At 42.3% G+C, this 23,005-nt stretch overlaps 1 protein-coding gene across 2 annotated transcripts; it reads left to right on the top strand.

The window, feature by feature from the left end:
• The first annotated feature begins 8,125 nt into the window (after positions 1-8,125).
• LOC139423010 (protein FAM76B-like) lies at positions 8,126-16,250 on the top strand. 2 transcript variants are annotated; one of them, XM_071174558.1, is made up of 10 exons: positions 8,126-8,571; positions 9,556-9,620; positions 9,726-9,780; positions 9,903-10,058; positions 10,156-10,334; positions 10,571-10,621; positions 10,785-10,862; positions 11,116-11,251; positions 14,188-14,289; positions 14,637-15,775. In XM_071174558.1, exons 1-10 carry the CDS (start codon positions 8,485-8,487, stop codon positions 14,724-14,726), a joined length of 999 nt encoding a protein of 332 aa, XP_071030659.1. In that variant the 5' UTR covers positions 8,126-8,484; the 3' UTR covers positions 14,727-15,775. The 2 variants fall into 2 exon arrangements, with proteins under 2 accessions (XP_071030659.1, XP_071030658.1); XM_071174557.1 differs by having other exon boundaries at positions 8,129-8,571; positions 10,785-10,886; positions 14,637-16,250.
• The last annotated feature ends 6,755 nt before the right edge of the window (positions 16,251-23,005 follow it).

Raw genomic sequence — 23,005 nt, 5'->3', positions numbered from 1 at the left:
TTGACACTGCCCTAGATTACTTACCCCTGCCTACCCTGAGCCTGCCTGCCGTTCTATACCTTACGGAATCTGCGCTGGATTACTGACCTCTGCCTGCCCTTGACCTGTCGTTTTCCTGCCCCCTGTTTCGTAAATAAACATTTGTTGTTTCGAACTGTCTGCAACTTGGTCTTTTCATGAGGTCTGATAGTACAAACTGGCCATGACTGACCCAGCAGACTCAGAACAGCTCCGGAACACTGTCTCCTATGGAGCCACCCTTGGAAGGCACAAGGAGTTGCTTCTTGGCCTTATGGAAGGTTTCCAGACCTTGGTCGAATGCCATGAGCGTGCGTTGGATACATTGCTGGAGCAATTTTGCGGGTTGTCTGTTAGGCAGCCTACCACGACGGTAACCTCCCAGCCCCTCAGTAATCTGGCTGTCAGCAACGCGTCTCTCCCTGCCACACCGGCTTCCCAAGAATCCTGCTTACCTCCAACGAAACGCTTCGCTGGAGTGTCGGGAACCTGTCTGCCGTTTCTCGCTCAGGGTTCCCTCATCTTCGAGCTGCAGCCATCCTCCTTCCCCTTGGACTGCTCGAAGATGGCGTGCCCACTAAAAGACCAGGCTCACCAGAATGGGCGAGTACTCTGGTGGGCCATACGGAAAACTTTCCCTCTCCCTTTACTCGCACCCCTCTCCATGACATCCTGCTGTAGGGGAGCCAGTCGAAATCTCTCCGGGTACTCAATGGCTCTGGGCCTGATGAGAGTTTTTTATTTATGCTGGGCATTCCCACTCAGCCCCTCCCCATTCCCATGGATGTTGGAGAGCTGGACGGGTGCTCTATAGGCAGGGTCACCCACAACACCACTCCCATCAACCTACAAGTGTCAGGCAATCACAGCGAGGGTATTCAATATATTCTTATTGTCTCCTCAGGTTCCCATGGTATTGGGATTCTCTTGGCTTCAGCGACACAATCCCCTCATTGACTGGACTGCTGGTGCCATCATGGGCTGGAGTCCATTCTGCATGCCCATTGCCTGAAGTCGGCGCAGCCTGCCCCGGGACATCTTCCTGTTGGCTTGGAAGTTGCCCTGGACCTCTCCGCCATTCCCTTAGAGTACCAGGACCTCCGGGAGGTTTTCAGTAAGGCCTGGGCCACTTCGCTTCCTCCGCACCGACTATGACTGCGGGATCGACCTTCTCCCGGGCACCACACCACCCCGGGGACGGCTGTATTCACTATCATGTCCGGAGATCAAGGCAATGGAGACCTACATCGAGGACTCCCTGGCTGCAAGGTGTATCTGTCCTTCTGCCTCCCCCGCCGGTGCAGAGTTTTTGTGTAGAAGTACAAAATCCTGCGCCTGTGCTTTGAACCGCTACCCGCTACCAATCATCGCCTTGGCCTTCCAGCTTCTCCAGGGGGCCACCATTTTATCCAAGTTGAACCTGCGGAACGCCTACCACGTGGTGCAGATACAGTAAGGGGATGAGTGCCTTTAAGACGGCCAGCCTTCACTACGAATATCTGGTCATGCCATTTGGTCTATCCAACGCTTCAGCTGTGTTCCAAGGCTCTGGTTAATGACGTTCTCCGCGGCATGTTGAACAGTTTTGTCTACCTCGACAATATCCTCGTTTTCTCCCGCTCAGCCCAAGAACACGTGATCCATGTCCGACAGGTCCTCCAGCGCCTCCTGGAGAACCAGCTTTTTTGTGAAAGCGGAAAAGTGTGAATTCCATCGCTCCACCATCCCCTTTCTCAGTTACATCATTGCTGCTGGGAATGTACCGATGGCTCCCGGAAAGATGAGTGGTGGTGGATTGGCCCCAACCTACGTCCGGAGTGCAGCTGCAACTCTTCCTGGGTTTTTCAAAAAATAAATGTCGCTTAATCCGGGGTTACAGCACCCTGGCTTCCCCCCTGTCTGCACTCACCTCTCCCAAGGTTCGTTCACGTGGTCCCCAGCTGCTGACCGAGCGTTCTGGGACCTCAAGCACCATTTCACCACAGATCCCATATTAGTTCATCCTGACCCATCCTGTCAGTTCGTGGTGGAGGCCGACTCTTCGGATGTCGGAGTGGGGGCTGTTCTGTCCCAGCGTTATGCCCTGGACCTCAAGCTGCATCCCTGCGCCGAATTCTCCCATCTTTTTAACGCCACAGAGGGGAATTACGATGTGGGGAATCGTGAGATTCTCACGGTGAAGATGGCAATGGAGGAGTGGAGGCACTGGTTGGAGGGGGCGGAACATCCTTTCATAGTGTGGACTGATCACAATAATCTGGAATATCTCCGCACCGCCAAGCATCTCAATTCCAGGCAAGCTAGGTGGGTTTAACTTCTCCCTCTCCTACCACCCGGGATCCAAGAATGTCAAACCGGATGCACTTTCACGCCGCTTATAGCCCCGTGGCTACTGCCTCGGACCCCGAGACTATCCTGGCGGCACTCAGCTGGGGAATAGAGAATCATGTCTGTGAGGTGCAGCGTTCCCAACCAGACCCCGGGGGAAGGGGGCAGATAACCGGATGTTTGCTCCTGACGCTTTCCGCCCCTCGGTCCTGGAGTGGGCACACTCCTTCAGGCTTTCATGCCACCCGAGCTCTCGTTGGACCTGGCCTGTTGTGCAACAACTCTTTTGGTGGCCTACCATGGTCCTTGACATCTCCGCGTTTGTCGCCACCTGCATGAATAAAACTCCTCTGCAAGCTCTGGCTGGTCTCCTTCAATCGATTCCTGTTCCTCGTCGTCCCTGGTCATACATATCACTGGACTTTGTCACTGGTCTTCTCACATCTGATGGCAACACCGTCATCCTTACAGTAGTGAACTGATCACAGAGTTCCACTGCCTGCACCCCGGTCAACCAAGTATGAGCCCAGGTAGCTTACTGTAAAATGCTTACTTACAAGCCCTTAACCATCAATGCAGTTAAGAAAATAGAGTTAAGATATTTACTAAATAAACAAAAAGTAGGAAAAAAAGTGACAAAAATAACAAAGAGGCTATATACAGGGGGTACCGGTACTGAGTCAGGGGTACAGGTTAGTCGAGGTAATTTGTACATGTAAGTAGGTGTAAAGTGAATATGCATAGATAATAAACAGCGAGTAGCAGCAGAGTAAAAACAAAGTGGTGAGGGGGGTCAATGCAAATAGCCCGGGTAATTGAAAATGATACTACTTTCAAAGTCTCAAAATCTTTCAAACAAGCATTGCAGAGCTGGCTACGAGTTAAATTTCATCCCCCTGAAAAGATAGAACAAATATTATGGCTGAACTCAAATGTGCTGGTTGAAAAAATACCTGTATTTATGAGAAAGATGTTTGAAAAGGGTATTTTGTTCTTAAATTATATTGTAATGGTAGAGTTATGTCCTTCATTGAGTTATCAGAATTGTACGGGAAGGTCTGCTCAATCCAAGAGTACATCCAATTGATTAAAGCATTACCCCAGGTGGCGGTGGGAGGAGGTAGGGAACTGGTCTGTCTGCCCAATATAAAGGATCAAAACTGTCAGAGGAATAAAAATAGCTTAAATAGGAAAGTATACCAGTTTAATTTGAGGACCAGGTTGTTGACAGCTGTGCCATACAGATAGTAAAATAGTTGTGAAGAGATTTTTGATGTACCAATTAGAGGTCGACCGACTATGTTTTTTCAAAGCCGATACCGATTGGTGGACCAAAAAAAGCAGATACCGATTAATCGGCCGATTTAAAAAATATATATATATATTTTTTTTAAATATACAAAAAATATATATATATATATGGCTTAAGCCTGATGAATTTACTGTGTTAAATGAGGCCTCACCTCCTGGCTACACTAGTGACCATATCCCCCGTGCATCCCGTAAAGGCGGAGGTGTTGCTAACATTTACGATAGCAAATTTCAATTTACAAAAAAAAAATGACGTTTTCGTCTTTTGAGCTTCTAGTCATGAAATCTATGCAGCCTACTCAATCACTTGTTATAGCTACTGTTTACAGGCCTCCTGGGCCATATACAGCGTTCCTTATTGAGTTCCCTGAAATCCTATCAGACCTTGTAGTCATAGCAGATAATATTCTAATCTTTGGTGACTTTAATATTCACATGGAAAAGTCCACAGACCCACTCCAAAAGGCTTTCGGAGCCATCATCGACTTAGTTGGTTTTGTCCAACATGTCTCTGGACCTACTCACTGTCACAGTCATACTCTGGACCTAGTTTTGTCCCATGGAATAAATGTTGTGGATCTTAATGTTTTTCCTCATAATCCTGGACTATCGGACCACCATTTTATTACGTTTGCAATTGCAACAAATAATCTGCTCAGACCCCAACCAAGGAACATTGAAAGTCATGCTATAAATTCACAGACAACACAAAGATTCCCTGATGTCCTTCCAGACTCCCTCTGTCTACCCAAGGACGCCAGAGGACAAAAATCAGTTAACCACCTAACTGAGGAACTAAATTTAACCTTGCGCAATACCCTAGATGCAGTTGCACCCCTAAAAACTAAAAACATTTATCATAAGAAACTAGCTCCCTGGTATACAGAAAATACCCGAGCTCTGAAGCAAGCTTCCAGAAAATTGGAACGGAAATGGCGCCATACCAAACTGGAAGTCTTCCGACTAGCTTGGAAAGACAGTACCGTGCAGTATCGAAGAGCCCTTACTGCTGCTCGATCATTCTATTTTTCCAACTTAATTGAGGAAAATAAGAACAATCCGAAATTCCTTTTTGATACTGTCGCAAAGCTAACTAAAAAGCAGCATTCCCCAAGAGAGGATGGCTTTCACTTCAGCAGTAATAAATTCATGAACTTCTTTGAGGAAAAGATCATGATTATTAGAAAGCAAATTACGAACTCCTCTTCAAAAGGATTTCACTTCTAAAAGTGTGAGGGAAAATCCAAGATGTAGAGCAGAGCAGTGGTCCACGAAGGCTGTCAACAGATGAATGACCGCAGTATTGACGTGATCCAATGTCTTGAACTGTCTTTTTCAACCTTGTATAAGAAAACACTAAACTTTATACCCATACATAAAGGTTGCGTTCCCGGTATGTTGTTCTACGTGATAAATTCACTGCGTATTCCTTCAAAGCTCAGTTGTCCTGAGTCTGCACAACTCTGCCAGGACCTAGGATCAAGAGAGACACTCAAGTGTTTTAGTACTATATCTCTTGACACACTGATTAAAATAATCATGGCCTCTAAACCTTCAAGCTGCATACTGGACCCTATTCCAACTAAAATATTGAAAGAGCTGCTTCCTGTGCTTGGCCCTCCTATGTTGAACATAATCAACGGCTCTCTATCCACCGGATGTGTACCAAACTCACTAAAAGTGGCAGTAATAAAGCCTCTCTTGAAAAAGCCAAACCTTGACCCAGAAAATATAAAAAACTATCGGCCTATATCGAATCTTCCATTCGTCTCCAAAATTTTAGAAAAGGCTGTCACAACTCACTGCCTTCCTGAAGACAAACAATGTATACGAAATGCTTCAGTCTGGTTTTAGACCCCATCATAGCAGGGCTTTCTCCTATAGAGCTCCATTTTTATGGAACGGTCTGCCTACCCATGTAAGAGACGCAAACTCTGTCTCAACCTTTAAGTCTTTACTGAAGACTCATCTCTTCAGTGGGTCATATGATTGAGTGTAGTCTGGCCCAGGAGTGGGAAGGTGAACGGAAAGGCTCTGGAGCAACGAACCGCCCTTGCTGTCTCTGCCTGGCCGGTTCCCCTCTTTCCACTGGGATTCTCTGCCTCTAACCCTATTACAGGGGCTGAGTCACTTGCTTACTGGGGCTCTTTCATATCGTCCCTAGGAGGGGTGCGTCACTTGAGTGGGTTAAGTCACTGATGTGATCTTCCTTTCTGGGTTGGCGCCGCCCCTTGGGTTGTGCCGTGGCGGAGATCTTTGTGGGCTATACTCAGCCTTGTCTCAGGATGGTAAATTGGTGGTTGAAGATATCCCTCTAGTGGTGTGGGGGCTGTGCTTTGGCAAAGTGGGTAGGGTTATATCCTTCCTGTTTGGCCCTGTCCGGGGGTGTCCTCGGATGGGGCCACAGTGTCTCCTGACCCCTCCTGTCTCAGCCTCCAGTATTTTTGCTGCAGTAGTTTATGTGTCGGGGGTCAGGGTCAGTTTGTTATATCTGGAGTACTTCTCCTGTCCTATTCGGTGTCCTGTGTGAATTTAAGTGTGCTCTCTCTAATTCTCTCTTTCTCTCTTTCTTTCTCTCTCTCGGAGGACCTGAGCCCTAGGACCATGCCTCAGGACTACCTGACATGATGACTCCTTGCTGTCCCCAGTCCACCTGGCCGTGCTGCTGCTCCAGTTTCAACTGTTCTGCCTTATTATTATTGGACCATGCTGGTCATTTATGAACATTTTAACATCTTGGCCATGTTCTGTTATAATCTCCACCCGGCACAGCCAGAAGAGGACTGGCCACCCCACATAGCCTGGTTCCTCTCTAGGTTTCTTCCTAGGTTTTGGCCTTTCTAGGAAGTTTTTCCTTGCCACCGTGCTTCTACATCTGCATTGCTTGCTGTCTGGGGTTTTAGGCTGGGTTTCTGTACAGCACTTTGAGATATCAGCTGATGTACGAAGGGCTATATAAATACATTTGATTTGATTTAGGGATAGGCTGGCGGAGAAGATGGCAGATTTCCTCCATACCCTCCTCTTGCTGGGTTAGGCGCCGCTGTAGCTCTGCTGAATCCATTACGTTTTTAGGTTAGGTATTCTGTAATGAATACTCAGGGAGAAAAGGTGTAGATTCATTCGCAGAGCACGGCAGGTGTTAATTTTGCCTTCACTAAAGGCAGGAATCGTGGTCACAGGCAGGCAAGGGTCATACACAGGTAGGCAAACAGGCAGGAATCAAAACTAGGACTGAAGGCTATAACTGGTTCACACAAACGAGCTAGGAAAAGGCTTAGTAGAGTCAAAACGAACAATACATTAAATGTGTCTACCTTGTATAATTAAAAGATCTAATAGTAACACAGCACATGTATGTTCTAGTTACTTAGTTTCCAAATTCCTCTTATCACAAAGTGATACAAATTGAGGTAACTCTAACCTAATGTAGGAGTCGTAGAAGAAACGCCTGAAACTAGATCCCCTACATACTGGTCTTAACAAGGAGGTTCTCTCCTGTACTGTTCAACCAATCCATTAAATGTGGAGGTGGAGTTAAGATGGAGTGTTGCCTTGTTTATGGGTAGTCACTAGTTACCACAACCATAAACCTTGCCTATTTCAAAGATTTCTCTTCTTAAAATCTGATTTGAAACCTAACCACGCTGCTAAGTTTATGCATAATTCTAACCTTAAATTAAGACCAAAAAGCTAATTTTAGTTTCCATGATTTTGCCCAAAAGCTGAACACGCGTCACAAGGTCTCTTTCCAGTTCCCCTGAAAACCGGAACATTCGGTTGTTGGGTCTCTGTAGGGTTTTTTTCTAGAAGGGATACAGCTTTTGTCAAAACTTTTCATAGCAGGTTTAGGAAAATTTACGCAGCACGTTGGGAGATTGAACGTAGCAGGTTAGATCATTTCCCCCCTCCTTTATTTAACCAGGTAGGCCAGCTGAGAACAAATTCTCATTTACAACTGCGACCTACATTAAGAAAAAATGCAAGAAACGACTTTTGACGTTGTATCCCATCTAGAAAAATTGTATCCCATCTAAACATGGCCACTCGGCAGAGGCTATTGGAATCGGAGATTATATATTATATTGACAAGATGACTGAACTAACAATTGAAATACATGTTTTCATGAAGGGACCATTCTAGCCAATGAGTGTTCAGATACGCGTGTGAACAACTGGCAAAACTATGTAGTTTTTCTCAAAGTGGCTGGAATGCCACGTGCATCCACTTATGTCTGTACATTTGTAATAGTCTAAACATTACGAAACTATTATTCGATCAGGCCTCACGTAATTCGAAAGTCTCATATACAAAAAAATCCTCTCGCTTTCTGGTGGAACTTAATCATTCAGTCTTGTTTTATTCTCTGATTGGCTTCTGTGTTTCAAAATGCAAAGTCCCGCGCACTAATAATATGTCATGATTGGCTTATCTTTCTTTCTTCTCTAGTGGGCCGCATCCGGTATGAATGACGCCGCCGCGGATACAAAAAAAGAGAAAGGGAAAAAAGCTAGGAGAATTGCTAGCTAAGATCAGCGTTAAATATTTTACTCGTTTTTATATTTTGAGAATCCATTATCAGCTGTTTTGACTACCGATGTTAACTAACTTATGTTAGCTAGCCAACAGAAAGAGATGATAGATATTTGAGAACATTTAGCTGTTTTATTTAGCATTAGCCTAGCTAACTATTATTAGCTAGCTGGCTAGCTACATGCTTAGCTAAATAGCTACGGAGGAAATAGTTAAGACGGCACGCTGTCTAGGTGACTACATATTTCACTCTATTTGTTTTTATCTGTGACTTTTTGTTAATCTTGGTGAGAATGGCAACAACGGCCCTCTACGCGTGTACGAAGTGTAACCAGCGGTATCCGTTCGAAGAACTGTCGCAGGGACAGCAGCTGTGCAAGGTTTGGACTGGAGGTGTGGGTGCTAGCTAGTTGTGGGCGCCTGCTATTTAGTTAGCCCAAATCTGGCAATATGAATGGTTAAGTTAACTAACGTTACTGTACTATTACAGACGTATACGTGTTTCACGCGTGTTTAGACTGCTACCTGGATGTATAATTCCAAGGTCTCTGGCCACATTCAGCCCTTATAGCAAGTGATAATTATGTAACCGCTATATCATTGCAACATGTCTGGGACGCAAATGGCATCCTCGTTAGCTAGATAATATACAATGGGACTATACAATGCATCCGCGAGTTGTTTTCTCACCGAAGTGTCCGCTGGGTGTAACAGACAAAATAATGTCAGATGAACTTGTGTTATTAACTAACGTTATCTATTTTCACATTGCATCGTCCATGACCTGTTCAGTTGTCATTAGTTTCCACTTCATGCCACTTACTAACAAGTCTATTTTATAATGTAGTCTAACTACCGGCATTTACAAAACTGAATTCCAGTGGGCTCAATGTAGCATTCCTCTTCGGCCTGTAGGGTAGGCTATGTTCCACAGAAATTCAAAATGGAATGGGCAAAAATCGAGTTATAATTCCAGTGGCAAATTATTATATTTTATTAAAACATTTTGCTATTCATGCTGGTGCGTTGTAAATACATATTTGCCATAAGCTCACCACCACACACAGGTTTTCAAGCTTTCTGCCCAGATTGACTAAACAAAAGGTTCGTTGTAAATACTTCCCATTCATGGTAAATAATAATGAACAAATGCTTAACACTAAATAAAGGCAGACAAAGGTGTTTTGACAGGTAGGACAAACAACTCATGATTGAGGGTTTTTAATAACTAAGTTATTAGTGTTATTGCCAACATTATTATTATTTTTTAAACACGATTATACACGAATATATTTTGTTCTTGAAAGAGCTTTATAAACATTTGAAGAGATTAATCACTAATGCTTTGTTTCTTGTGTCAACAGGAGTGTCGCATCGCTCATCCCATCGTCAAGTGTACATACTGCAGATCAGAGTTTCAGCAGGAGAGGTGAGTTCTGCTCCAGCACCTGGTATTCTTATTCCATTCTTAATATAGTGAAAACATTGGTTTCAGGACGTTGTTGTGATTTCTCTTTACCGTTCTTTATTCCAGCAAAACAAACACCATTTGCAAGAAGTGTGCACAGAATGTAAAGCAGTTTGGGACAGTATGTTTGACTTGAATTATCTGTTTATAATTGTACATTATGTACTGATTGACTCAGTTATGGTTATGCTGGCCAAATTGTCTGCAAAAGCAGGTTGAAACAGTCTTCTGTTTCCCACATAGCCCAAACCCTGCCAATACTGTAACATCATTGCTGCTTTCATCGGGACAAAGTGTCAGCGTTGCACCAACTCAGAGAAGAAGTATGGCCCTCCACAGACCTGCGAGCAGTGCAAACAACAGTGCGCATTTGACCGCAAGGAGGAGGGCAGGAGAAAGGTAGGCACAGATTCCTGCTGCATTGGTACCCTGACATGCATGTTGTTCAACACTTGCGTATTCACTATCCTCCACTGTCCTGTGTCTGTTGTGTCAGGTGGATGGGAAACTGCTGTGCTGGCTGTGCACTCTGTCCTACCGACGTGTACTGCAAAAGACCAAGGAGCAGAGGAAAGGCTTCAGCTCTTCCCACTCCAACTCCTCGCTCAACGAGAAGGACCACCACTCCAGACAGCACCATCACCACCAGCAGCAAAGACACAGCAGCTCACACAAGTAGGCCCTGGCGCCACAGCCCTCTCCTCTACATGTTAGTCCTTTACATCCTCTGTAATGCAGGTCTCTGCTCTGTCACAATACTATATATGTATTGTGCTGAACAGGCACTTTTTGGAAGGATGTAGGGGTCTGAGTAATGATGTATGTGTCAAATATCAGAAGAAACATCTTGAAAGATGAAATTACATAACTTGGTTTTTGTTTGTGTGTATTTTCTTGTCTCTGTGTTGTAGACTCAGTGGGAGCTTAAGTCCAGAGCAGGAGCAGGGAATGTGGAAGCAGAGGTGACTTACCACCTCTTTCTGAATCATATTCCCTAGTGTTTTGACTTATGACAAGCCCATTTGCTTAGTTATGCAATGTATTTTAACTATGGGGCAATCTGGGATGAGTTCTGTTTTTGATGGAGCCTCTGTGGCTTAAGTTGTGTGTTGGTTCTCCCTTCAGCCATAAATCGTCTTCGATCCAGAAGGATACCCCAAAGAAGAAACCAAAACTGGAGATGAAGCCATCCAACGGGGACAGGTACGAGAGGAGTTTCAATCAGATGTAAGGAGTTACAAACTCGTTCTAACTTTTTGAAGTAAACAGGGCTGAACATCCAGTATGTACCTGACACTTATTTTTGGCCTTCTTGGTTCTAACACACATCTGTGATGGTTGCCATCAAGGTGTTGGTGGAGCAGGTAAAGTTGGCCAGTGTGAAAAAGATCTCCAAACAGGTATTTTCCTTTTTCTGCCACCCTAACTTGTTTTTTTCCCTGCTCTCTCCCTGCAGTAGTTCAATCACCCAATCTATGGATTCTGGAGGAACGGACAACTTCATTCTGATCAGTCAGCTGAAAGAGGAAGTGATGTCATTAAAGAGAATGCTTCAGCAGAGGGATCAGACAATGCTGGAGAAGGACCGAAAGGTACATGCCTAACTAATAGAGATATACCTAAACCTATTCATTCCAGGGTTTTTCTTTATTTGTACTTTTTTCTACATTGTTGAATAATAGTGAAGACATCAACTATGAAATGACACTCATGGAATCAGGTAGTAACCAAAGTGTTAACCTCTCTGGGATATTCAGGACGGTAGCGTCTCACCCCGCCAACAGCCAGGGAAAGTGCAGGGCGCCAAATTCAAAACAACAAAAATCTCATAATTAAAATTCCTCAAGCATACAAGTATTTTACACCGTTTTAAAGATACAATTCTCGTTAATCCAGCCACAGAGTCTGATTTCAAAAAGGCTTTACAGCGAAAGCACCACAAACGATTGTTAGGTCACCACCAAGTCACAGAAACACAGCCATTTTTCCAGCCAAAGAGAGGAGTCACAAAACGCAGAAATATAGATCAAATTCATCACTAACCTTTGATCTTCATCAGAAGACACTCATAAGACTTCATGTTACAGAATACATGTATGTTTTGTTTGATAAAGTACATATTTATATCCAAAAATCTCGTTTTACATTGGCGTGTTATGTTCAGTAGTTCCAAAACATGCGGTGGTTTTGCAGAGAGCCACGTCAATTTACAGAAAGACTCATAATAAAAATAGATAAAAGATACAACTATTATACATGGAACTTTAGATAAACTTCTCCTTAATGCAACCGCTGTGTCAGATTTCAAAGAACTTTATGGAAAAAGCATACCATGCAATAAGCGCTCGGAGACCAAAACAGCCAGAGATATCCGCCATGTTGTGTTAAAATTAGTTAGAAATAGCATTATAAATATTCACTTACCTTTGATCTTCAGAATGCACTCCCAATAATCCCAGTTCCACAATAAATGTTTGATTTGTTCGATAAAGTTCACCATTTCTGTCCAAATACCTCCTTTTGTTAGCGTGTTTGGTAAACAAATCCAAGCGTGCATGCAAGTCCAGCGGAAAGGTCGGACGAAAAGTCCTAAAAGTTATATTACAGGTCGTAGAAACATGTCAAACGAAGTATAGAATCAATCTTTACCATGTTTTTATCATAAATCTTCAGTAATGTTCCAACCGGAGAATTCCTTTGTCTGTAGAAAAGCAATCCCCTCTCATTCGGCCCCGCTTCACAGTAGAAGCCCCAAACAAGGTTCTAAAGACTGTAGACTTCCAGTGGAAGCCTTAGGAAGTTCAAAATGACCCCACAGACACTGTATATTGGAATGACAGAGTTGAACATCTACAAACCTCCGATTTCCCACTTCCTGGTTGAATTTTTCTCCGGTTTTCGCCTGCCATACTCAGACATTCAAACAGTTTTTAGAAACTTCAGTGTTTTCTGTCCAAATATTCTAATTATATGCACATTCTTCTAGCTTTTATGGCTGAGTAGCAGGCAGTTTACCCTCTGCACCTTATTCATCCAAGCTACTCAATTACTGCCCCCCCAGTCACCAAGAAGTTAAACAAATCAAAATATATTTGAGATTCTTCAAAGTAGCTACCCTCTGCCTTGATGACAGCTTTGCATTATCTCAACCAGCTTCATGAGGTAATCCATTTCAATTAACAGGTTTGCCTTATTAAAAGTTTATTTGTGGAATTTCTTTCCTTAATGCGTTTGAGACAATAGTTGTGTTGTGACAAGGTAGGGTTGGTATACAGAAGATAGTCCTATTTGGTAAAAGACTAAGTCCATATTATGGCATGAACAGCTCAAATAAGCGAAGAGAAATTACAGTCCATCATTACTTTGACTGACCTTCATGTCTTAATCTGGAAAATTAAGAACTTTCAAAGTTTCTTCAAGTGCAGTTGCAAAAACCATCAAGTGCTATGATGAAACTGGCTCTCATGAGGACCGCCACAGGAAAGGAAGATCCAGAGTTACCTCTGCTGCAGAGGATAAGTTCATTAGTTACCAGCCTCAGAAATTGCATCCCTAAGTGCTTTAGTGTTCAAGTAATAGACACATCTCAACATCAACTGTTCAGAGGAGACTGTGTGAATCAGGCCTTCATGGCTGAATTGCTGCAAAGAAACCACTACTAAAGGACACCAATAATAAGAAGACTTGTTTGGGCCAAGAAACACGAACAATGGACATTAGAGTGGTGGAAATCTGTCCAAATTTGAGATTTTTGATTACAACTGCCGTGTCTTTGTGAGATGCAGAGAAGGTGAACGGATGATCTCTGCATGTGTGATTCCCACTGGAGGAGGAGGAGGAGGAGGTGTGATGGTGTGGGGGTGCCCTGCTGGTGACACTGTCTGTGATTTATTTAGGATTCAAGGCACACTTAACCAGCATGGCTGCCACAGCATTCTGCAGCGATACGCCATCCCATCTGGTTTGGGCTTAGTGGGACTATAATTTGTTTTTCAACAGGACAATGACCCAACACACCTCCAGGCTGTGTAAGGGCTACTTTACCAAGAAGGAGAGTGATGTAATTCTGCATCAAATAACCTGGCCTCCACAATCACCTGACCTCAACCCAATTGGGATGAGTTGGGCTGCAGAGCGATGGAAAAGCAGCCAACAAGTGCTCAGCATATGTGGGAATTCCTTCAAGACTGTTGGAAAAGCATTCCAGGTGAAGCTGGTTGAGAGAATGCCAGGAGTGTGCAAAGCTGTCGTCAAGACAGAGGGTGGCTACTTTGAGGAATCTCAAATGTAAAATATATTTTTGATTTAACACTGACATGATTCCATATGTGTTATTTCATAGTTGATGTCTTCACTATTGTTCTACAATGTAGAAAATAATACAACTGAAGACTAATTAGAATGAGTAGGTGTCCAAACTTTTGACTGGTATTCATACACACTTCTAAACTTTTTTTTATGTGAAATTTGACTTTTGGTCATGTTGTATTCATTAGATTGTCTGCCTCCTTTTTTTTTGTACTTCTAGCTCACAGAGCTCAAGGCAGACTTCCAGTACCAGGAATCCAACATGAGGGTGAAGATGAACAACATGGAGAAGGCACACAAAGAGTCCATGGAACAGCAACAGGTAGACTAGAAATTTCCATGCATTCCTTTACAAGAAAAAAACCTGACATCTTGTGAGCCATTGGCTACATTTAAACGGTTGGCCCAATTTAAGATCATTTGCCCAATTATTGGCAAATGGGTTGATCTATTAGTGGAAAAAGATCAGAATTGGCTGTCTGTGTAAACGCAGCCATTGAGACAAGTTCCAACCCAATATGTTGACCTTTAGCCCCTCAAGTGCATGGGATTCAAACAACTTTCCTAAGAAAGAGGCACAGTAGGATGTAATCAAACACTACTAGCTTGTGCGGTAAATGCTTTCATTAAACAGATGGTTACATACTCACTACTTTTCTTTTACTACAGGCCAAAAATCGGGATCTGCTAAAACAAGTGGCCGCACTCTCAAAGGGCAAGAAGTTTGACAGAACAGGGAGTTCACTGCTGTTACCGTAACGACAAGCCCACCCAACCTCAGCTTGGAGGGGCTTTGTTGTTTTAACACTGTGAAAGGCTGATGCCATTCAACCTTTCCCCTCTCCTTTCTGTTTTCTCAATTTTGATTATTTTCAGTTTTCTTCATTGGAAAACCTGGTGAACATGCTGTACATGGAAATTGTCTTTCATGTTGACATGACAATAAGAATGCGTCCTCATGTTTTGGCCCCAAGTTATTATTATTTTATCTGGCTGTGACTGTGGATGGAGGGAGGAGAGAGACTCGTTAACACTGCCTGGGTCCAGCAGCATGGTTTGCGCATGGTGGAAAAGATTGCCAACATCACAGAACCAAGTTGATTTTTATATATGTCATGGAATTATTTATTCAATTGTCTTTCTTCGTGTTTTCTCACCACATACTCTGAGCATTTACCAGGGTTTGGGGGATTTTTGTCTTCAACAGCAACTTTCTCTTAACATATTAGTTATATTTTTCTAATTGGACATAATTATGGAATAGGTTCTCTCCTCATTGGAGAGACCCTTCTCAACTTACTATGTATGCAAATGTTAAAATAGTGTCCAACCACAGCGTTGCTGGCCAGCAGCGGAGACTTCTCTCGGCGTTAAAGTCTAAAAACCATGAACTCTTTGAGAGATTTTTAAACCTTGTTATTTAGAGACACCTCCCGGCTGCCCTCTTTCTCACTGTGACAGCTGTAGTGCTTTGCTGTTTCTCTGTAGTGGAACGATTGTAATACTGCATGACTTAGTGCCATATACAGGTTGGCATTGTGGTCTCATGTACTTTTAGACTTTTGTCCTTTTTTTATCACATGTAAAGGTATTACAGGGGTCAGCCTATGTATTTAAAATGTGTAACTTGTATCGGTTTTAGTGAGTGTGTAGGCTGGGTAATTATATGTAGAATATGTTTTTAAAGGAACACAACTTTCACTTTACAGCTCTGGACCAAACTGGTTTCATACTGTGGCGTACAGATCACTTTTGTACTTTTTTTCCAAACCCAATGTTTAAAAAAATATTAAATCTGGTTAAACATGTTTTGGTTTTTATTTGTTGCATTCTCAGCAAGGAGTGGCTCTCTACTATTGTGCCCTGTATCATTCCTTCATAATACTGCCAGACCCACCCAAACACCACCATATTGTGCCTGTACGTTTTTCTGTTCCACCAGAGCTGGCGTACGTGTCAAATGATATTCAAGGTTTGACCACTAGGTGGCGCTTGTTTGCTTTATTCTATAAAATCTGACATGCTGATTCAGACATTGCTCTACATTCAATGGGTGCATTGGACAGTCGACTTTAAAGGTGAGTCCAGACTGATTGATCTACAAATTAGCTTGCATCACAAATAACTACTCGATATTAATTATTGATCAGTCAGTGTCACAATTTACTAGGGCTGGAAATTGCCAGGGACCTCGCGATATGTTATCACGATACTAAAGTCCCAATATGATAGGCTAATGAATTGCGATTGGATAGTAATAAAATTAGTATTTGATGTTCCAAACATTGCTCACCATTTGTCTGATGCAGAGAGACATGAGGATGAGTTTGGATCAGTCATGGGGAAAGAAAGCTGAAAACAAATTGGCTCTATTAAAAAATAGCAAAAATAATATCCTGATATGTAACTGGGTATTTTTCACCCATCACTACAATTTACCCATGATCACAGTTTGGATGGTCTGAAACTAATCTAATATTACCTGAGGATTTTCCAAAGAAGACCGATAGAGAATTCTTTATATCTGTCCAATTGTGGCATCTGAGGTGAAGGGCGGTGCCAGTGAGGCCATCTCCATTTTGAAGTAGTCAATTTCCTTCTGATAGTTCTGAGTTGGCAAACAAACTGAAAGGGTGCACATTGCCACCTGGAGTGTTTGAACAGATATAAAGCCAAGGTTGTTGATTTACTGCTACCTGTAGTTATAAAATGTTTGATCATGAGCATAATTCATTGGCTGATGACCTGGATGGAATTATATGATGCTCCCTAATCCCATAGGAAGACCCACCCAGTTGACTACTTCAAAATGACAAATATCCTCAATGGCGCTGCCCATGCTAAAACTTTAAGGCACTAAAGTCCTCTTTCACCTTTGGATTTGTTTTGTCTTAACCCTACAACAAGGGCCTTTTCTCAATTGGATTTCCACAACTCCTGCATCCTGTCTCCTCCGTCCTCTCTTGCCTCTTGAAAAAAGTCAAAAACAAATCGAGGCGAATGAACGTAGACGAAAATGTGCTTGTGAGAAGATCCTTCACTTGCGAGTCATCAAATGACATTTACAGGGGTGGTTCCCAAAATAAATGTGTAAAGTGATAAAACTAATTAAGGTAGGTAGGCATATCGTTTTTAAATGTGCACTTGCTTTTCTCCTTTGAAAATACAACAGCTGATTCAAAGGGTGTATGGCAGGTATCAAAACTCTTCCACGGTAGGATACACTTGTGCTTCCTCACCAAAAGGAGGCTATCAAGGAGGGGAGGACAATCTTCTGTTTAGCATACTCCTCAACCATTTATCAATTTACAGGTGATGGAGGAGAGCGGACGGAGGACAGACTTTTGCCCAAATTAGAAAATGCCAGGGAATCAGCACAGTGGAATTTTGGGAGATTCTCAATTGGTTTGATCAACTCTTCCATCCTCTCCTCACCTCCTTTTGAAAAAGGTAAATGGTAGTCGAGGAGAGGAAAGTAAAAACAAATGGACATCATGCAAATTACGTTTACAGTGGTGGAGTCCTCAATTAATTGTGTAAAGTAGTAAAAATACATTTAGCTAGTTGTGATAAACATTTTATAGATAAAAGGATAAAAAAGCATATTGTTTTTGAAATATATGCATGCTTTCTCCTCCGTGTAAACAACAGCTGATTCAAAGGGGGTGTGGCGGATCTCTAAATTCTTCCCCGAAGGACTCAGGTAGGATACTCTTGTGCTTCCTCAGCGGAAGGAGGCTGTCAAGGAGGCGAGGACACTCCTCCGTTTGCCTACAAACTAACTGATATTCTCCTCAACCACTTATAGGTTTCCTGGTCACAGAGGAGAGAGGACGAAGGAGTCAAGGAGAGGACAGTCTTTTTCTCAAGTAAGAATCTCTCTTAGACTTGTGATTTCAATCAAAAAAGTTATGTGAGTGCAGAGAGAAGGTGCCCAACATTGAAGGCCTGTCATCCCATGTCACTTTGTTTAGAACAAGTTTTCGCTATTCTATTTACATATGTTATCTGCTAGTCATTCAAAATGGTATGCGCAAACACATTGCAGTCTATGGATCAGGTAGTTCAGCCCTGTAGAAGGACATAGGCTTCAGAAGGGTCAGTTGGGCTGAAGTAAGGGTCAACAGTCCAGAATGTGGGTCAATGCAGGTATGAATGTGGATCAATGCATTGGGGTCTACACTCGGGTCCTCTTGACTGAGGCAGTATTATCTATATGGATGCTTCTTTTCTCCTCCCCCTTTACTGCTCTCCCTGTCAGAATTTATTGGTGATGTCAATGACCTACCCCAACAACAGAAAGAATGGTGTGGGCGTTTACTAGTCATTAAAAATATTAATGTAGACCACTGATCGGCCAGCTTAGCTAATGAAGCAGGATGGCATTCTCTTTTAGGAAATAGCAAGCATTTTTTAAACTTCTGTTTGAGATTAAAGTTTGAGGTGGGGATTTTGAAGTGTTTTTTCTCCAATTTATGCTTTGACCACAAATACGAGTATAAGACTAGTCAACGGCATTTTTGGGGTATGGGTTAACAGAATATTAACTTTTAAAAAGGATATTTTCACAGTTACTTTAAGAGTTACATTTTATGTAAAGTAGATGTAACATAGACCCAATATATGTGGCCCCACATTTATAGTTTTAGATTCTGTTTTATTATGCCCTTTACAATTTACGAAATCCGCCGGGATCATTTTGCACTATTACAATGGTTCTTATGGAATTTACTGTTGATAATACACTATGTTGTCCTTCAGCCTTCCAATAATGTAAGGATAATACAATTATTACTGACAGCTTGACAAAAGCCATACAGTTAACACAGCCTTAACTAGAGAAACAGCAGGTGAATGTCCAAGTTTAATCTGCTCAAACTCATGCAGAGAAGAGAGAACAGCAGTACGTATTCACAGAGCTCTGACAGAAAGAAAGGCACTCTGGATCTGTTCACAAAACAGGAAGTGAATACTTCTGCCAAGAAAACCTGAATCAGACCCACATATTTTTGTATATTCACAAGAACCACATTACATAAGTCTCAACAATAATGAGACTTACAACTTTATGAACAAAGGCACACAATAAAGCTTTGTTATTCATTGTATGAACTGAATTGTGGCCAGGCATTGAACCTTGATTGCTGAGATATGAAGTAGGAGTTGTTTATGAATTTGATTGTTATACTGCGATGTGTTGTAATGCATAATATAGTCATCCTCACACAGTATAGGAAGTACTGAGAATCTGATATCCAATCAGAAGCCACTCGCTCCTGCCAGCTACCAATCTGAACTTCCTCTGTGTCGCTGTCCTTCAATGGAAACAAAATATTTTATTGCTTTGAAAAATTCTCAGCGGTTAGGTATGCTCACTGTACGGTGCAGACATATCTGTGGGGCATACTGTAATATGCATAAACACAAATTGCAATATAGCCAAGCTATTTCCGCATAACCTCCCAAACACCTAGCTAACAGGGTCTGGAAATCAGTCTCTTGCTCTAGCCACAGCCAGTGATCTGTGTCTGGGTTTCCCAGTGAGCTCAGACAGGCTTCATTGTGTTGGAGGACCCTGTGTTATGATAAGATGTATTATTTTGTTGCTGCCAGTGGGACTGAGTGTTGTGTAAACCAGCCATTGAGGGTCAGGCAGTGCAATGCCTGATGACAGAGTTTAGAGTTTGAAAGTAAACCAGCTACAAAGGAACTGGAAGAAAGGTGCACATTCAATACCCACCTATTAGAAGCAAAATGAGAAGCATATGTGTCCTGTAGTAGGGACAGGTTTAACGAAGGACACAAACTACCCACTGGGTACAGAAGTCACTTTACGGTATAGCTTTGATTTACATTTGGTTGAGTTGTCATCTAACGTTAATTCAACGAGAAATCAACTAAATAATTCACAGTGTCATTGGATTTATGTTCAAACTTAGGGGAAAAAAACACAATGCCCTTATGTTAATGACTTTTTACAAATCCAATCAGTTTTGCATGTTGAGTCAACGTCATCACAGATTATTTTGGTTGAAATGTCTTGGGAAAAAACGTTGATTCAACCAGATTTTGTCCAGTGGGTAGCTTCAGTGCCACAGAGAGATTATAATGTATGCGACACACAGCAGCACTGACCAAATAGAGGGGTTACAGTTCTTTCAGAAAGTATTCAGACCCCTTGACTTTTTCCACATTTTGTTACGTTACAGCCTTATTATAAAATGGATTACATATACAATATTTACACACAATATTCCCATAATGACAAAGCCAAAACAGGTTTTTAGAAATGTTTGCTAATGTGCAAAACTCAAAACTATGAGACTTGAAATGTTGCTCAGGTGCATCCTGTTTCTATTGATGACACTTGAGGTGTTTCTACAACTTGATTGGAGTCTACCTGTGGTAAATTCAATTGATTGGACATGATTTGGAAAGGCTCAGACCAGTCTATACAAAGGCCCCACAGTTGACAGTGCATGTCAGTGCAAAAACCAAGCCATGAGGTCGAAGGAATTGTCCATAGAGCTCCGAGACAGGAGCACAGATCTGGGGAAGGGTACCAAAACATGTCTTCAGCATTGCAGGTCCCCAAGAACACAGTGGCCTACATCAAGTTTGGAACCACCAAGACTATTCCTAGAGCTGACCACACGGCCAAACTTAGCAATCAGGGGAGAAGGGCCTTGATCAGGGAGGTGACCCAGAACCTGATGGTCACTGACAGAGCTCCAGAGTTCCTCTGTGGAGATAGGAGAACTTTCCAGAAGGACAACCATCTCAGCAGAACTCCACCAATCAGGCCAGACGGAAGCCACTCCTCAGTAAAAGGCACATGACAGCCTGTTTGGAGTTTGCCAAAAGGCACTTAAAGGACTCAGACCATGAGAAACAATATTCTCTGGTCTGATGAAGCCAAGATTGAACTCTTTGGCCTGAATGCCAAGCGTCGCATCTGGAGGAAACCTGGCACCATCTTTACGGTGAAGCATGGTTGTGGCAGCATCATGCTGTGGGGATGTTTTTCAGCAGCAAGGACTGGGAGACTAGTCAGGATCGAGGCAAAGATGAACGGAGCAAAGTACAGAGAGATCCTTGATGAAAACCTGCTCCAGAGTGCTCAGGACCTCAGGCGAAGGTTCACCTTCCAACATGTTAATGACCCAAGGACGCAGCCAAGATAACGCAGGAGTACCTTCGAGAGGCTCAGCCAGAGCCCGGGTATGAACACGATTGAACATCTCTGGAGAGACCTGAAAATAGCTGCGCAGCGATACTCCCCATCCAACCTGACAGAGCTTGAGAGGATATGCAGATAAAAATGGGAGAAACTCCCCAAATACAGGTGTGCCAAGCTTGTAGCGTAATACCCAAGAAGACGCGAGGCTGTAATCACTGCCAAAGGGGCTTCAAAAAAGAACTAAGTAAAGGGTCTGAATACTTATATAAATGTGATATTTCATTATTTTATTTTTTATATACATTTGCAAACATTTCTCATTATGGGATGTTTTGTGCAGACTGACCATTTTCACTGTAGCTCTGTAGTCTCTCAGTTTACAGCATTGTAAATGTCGGATTTCTTACTGGGTAACACTTTTTGCTTGTTTGAAGCAAGCTCTTGCACGGCAGATTTACAGTGTGTATGAAAACCCAAGCTGAAATCCAGATTAGTGTCAAATTCAATAATACACATTGAATTACACCTGAATAAACAATTGTGACTAGTTGGAAATATTGAGACTATAAGATGTCATATGTATAACTCTTTATCTTTGTATGGGAGGAGCCAGGAATCAATGACACAGCCAATCAGATAATGCCAACATGACATGAGGGCTTGAGTATTTTTCTCTCCAGTTATTCTTACAGTATTAGTACAGCATAGTGATCACCTACAGTACAATGAAGGTCTTCAATTCCCCCAACATACAGTATATAAATACTCTGGATGTTTGCAGCTGTACACAGCCCATCTGTAAATAGCCCATCCAACCAACTACCTACCTCATCCCCATATTTGTTTTTGTTTTTCTGCTCTTTTGCACACCAGTATTTCTACTTGCACATCCTCATCTGCACATATATCACTCCAGTGTTAATTGCTAAATTGCAATTACTTCGCCACTATTGGCCTATTTATTGCCTTACCTCCTTACTTAATTTTCACACAATGTATACAGATTTTTATTTTGTGTTATTGACTGTACACTTGTTTATCCCATGTGTAACTCTGTGTTGTTGTTTTTGTCGCACTGCTTTGCTTTATCTTGGCCAGGTTGCAGTTGTAAATGAGAACTTATTCTCAACTGGCCTACCTGGTTAAATAAAGGTGAAATAAAAAATATAAAAATACAATTTTGGAAGATAAGTGCAGATACAGATACACTCAAGTGTAAAACTGTTCAAATTAAAGGCCTGTACTGTGTATGTACAACCCATTCACATAGCATTACAAACAGTAAATAATCATCTAAATGTCACTCTTCTTAGAAAAAGGACGACGACGACAACAACAATAGTCGGGATGAAAAACTAAGCAGCGAGAATTTTGGGTGAGCCAGTTGTTGAATGACCTTTGATCAAGACTTTGAATGACCTTTGATACATACTTGATGGAGCACATTTCAGTTTCATGGCTAATGATTAGTAATTGTTTTTTTATAGGGAGATTTAAATAATTTTACTTTACAAATATAAGTGGGAAAGCCAAACTCAAAGCCTAATGCAGAGGGATAATGAGCAGTAGAGCACCTAAGCCAGAGTCACCTGGTATCGCCTGCTGAGACTCCCTGGCAATGAGGTGGAGGAGATTGTCCCTAACTACCTTTTGACCTGTCACCTTTTCAATCAGTTAAGTAAAAAACAATGTAGATTGTTCCAAAATAGATAATTCCAAAAGAGAATGAAAGGGAGAAACTGATTGCATCAGTGGCACTCATAAGATTACCAGTGTTGGGGAGCAGTTTACTACATATAGTTCAACTAGTAATTCAACTAGTTTGCAGTAGCTTAGTTCAAATCTACATTGTGTTTTC

Source organism: Oncorhynchus clarkii, chromosome 12 (genome assembly GCF_045791955.1).
Source record: "Oncorhynchus clarkii lewisi isolate Uvic-CL-2024 chromosome 12, UVic_Ocla_1.0, whole genome shotgun sequence".
Classification (NCBI taxonomy): Eukaryota; Metazoa; Chordata; class Actinopteri; order Salmoniformes; family Salmonidae; genus Oncorhynchus; species Oncorhynchus clarkii.
Note: the sequence above shows the minus strand (reverse complement) of the source record. Positions and strands in the feature narration are given on the sequence as shown.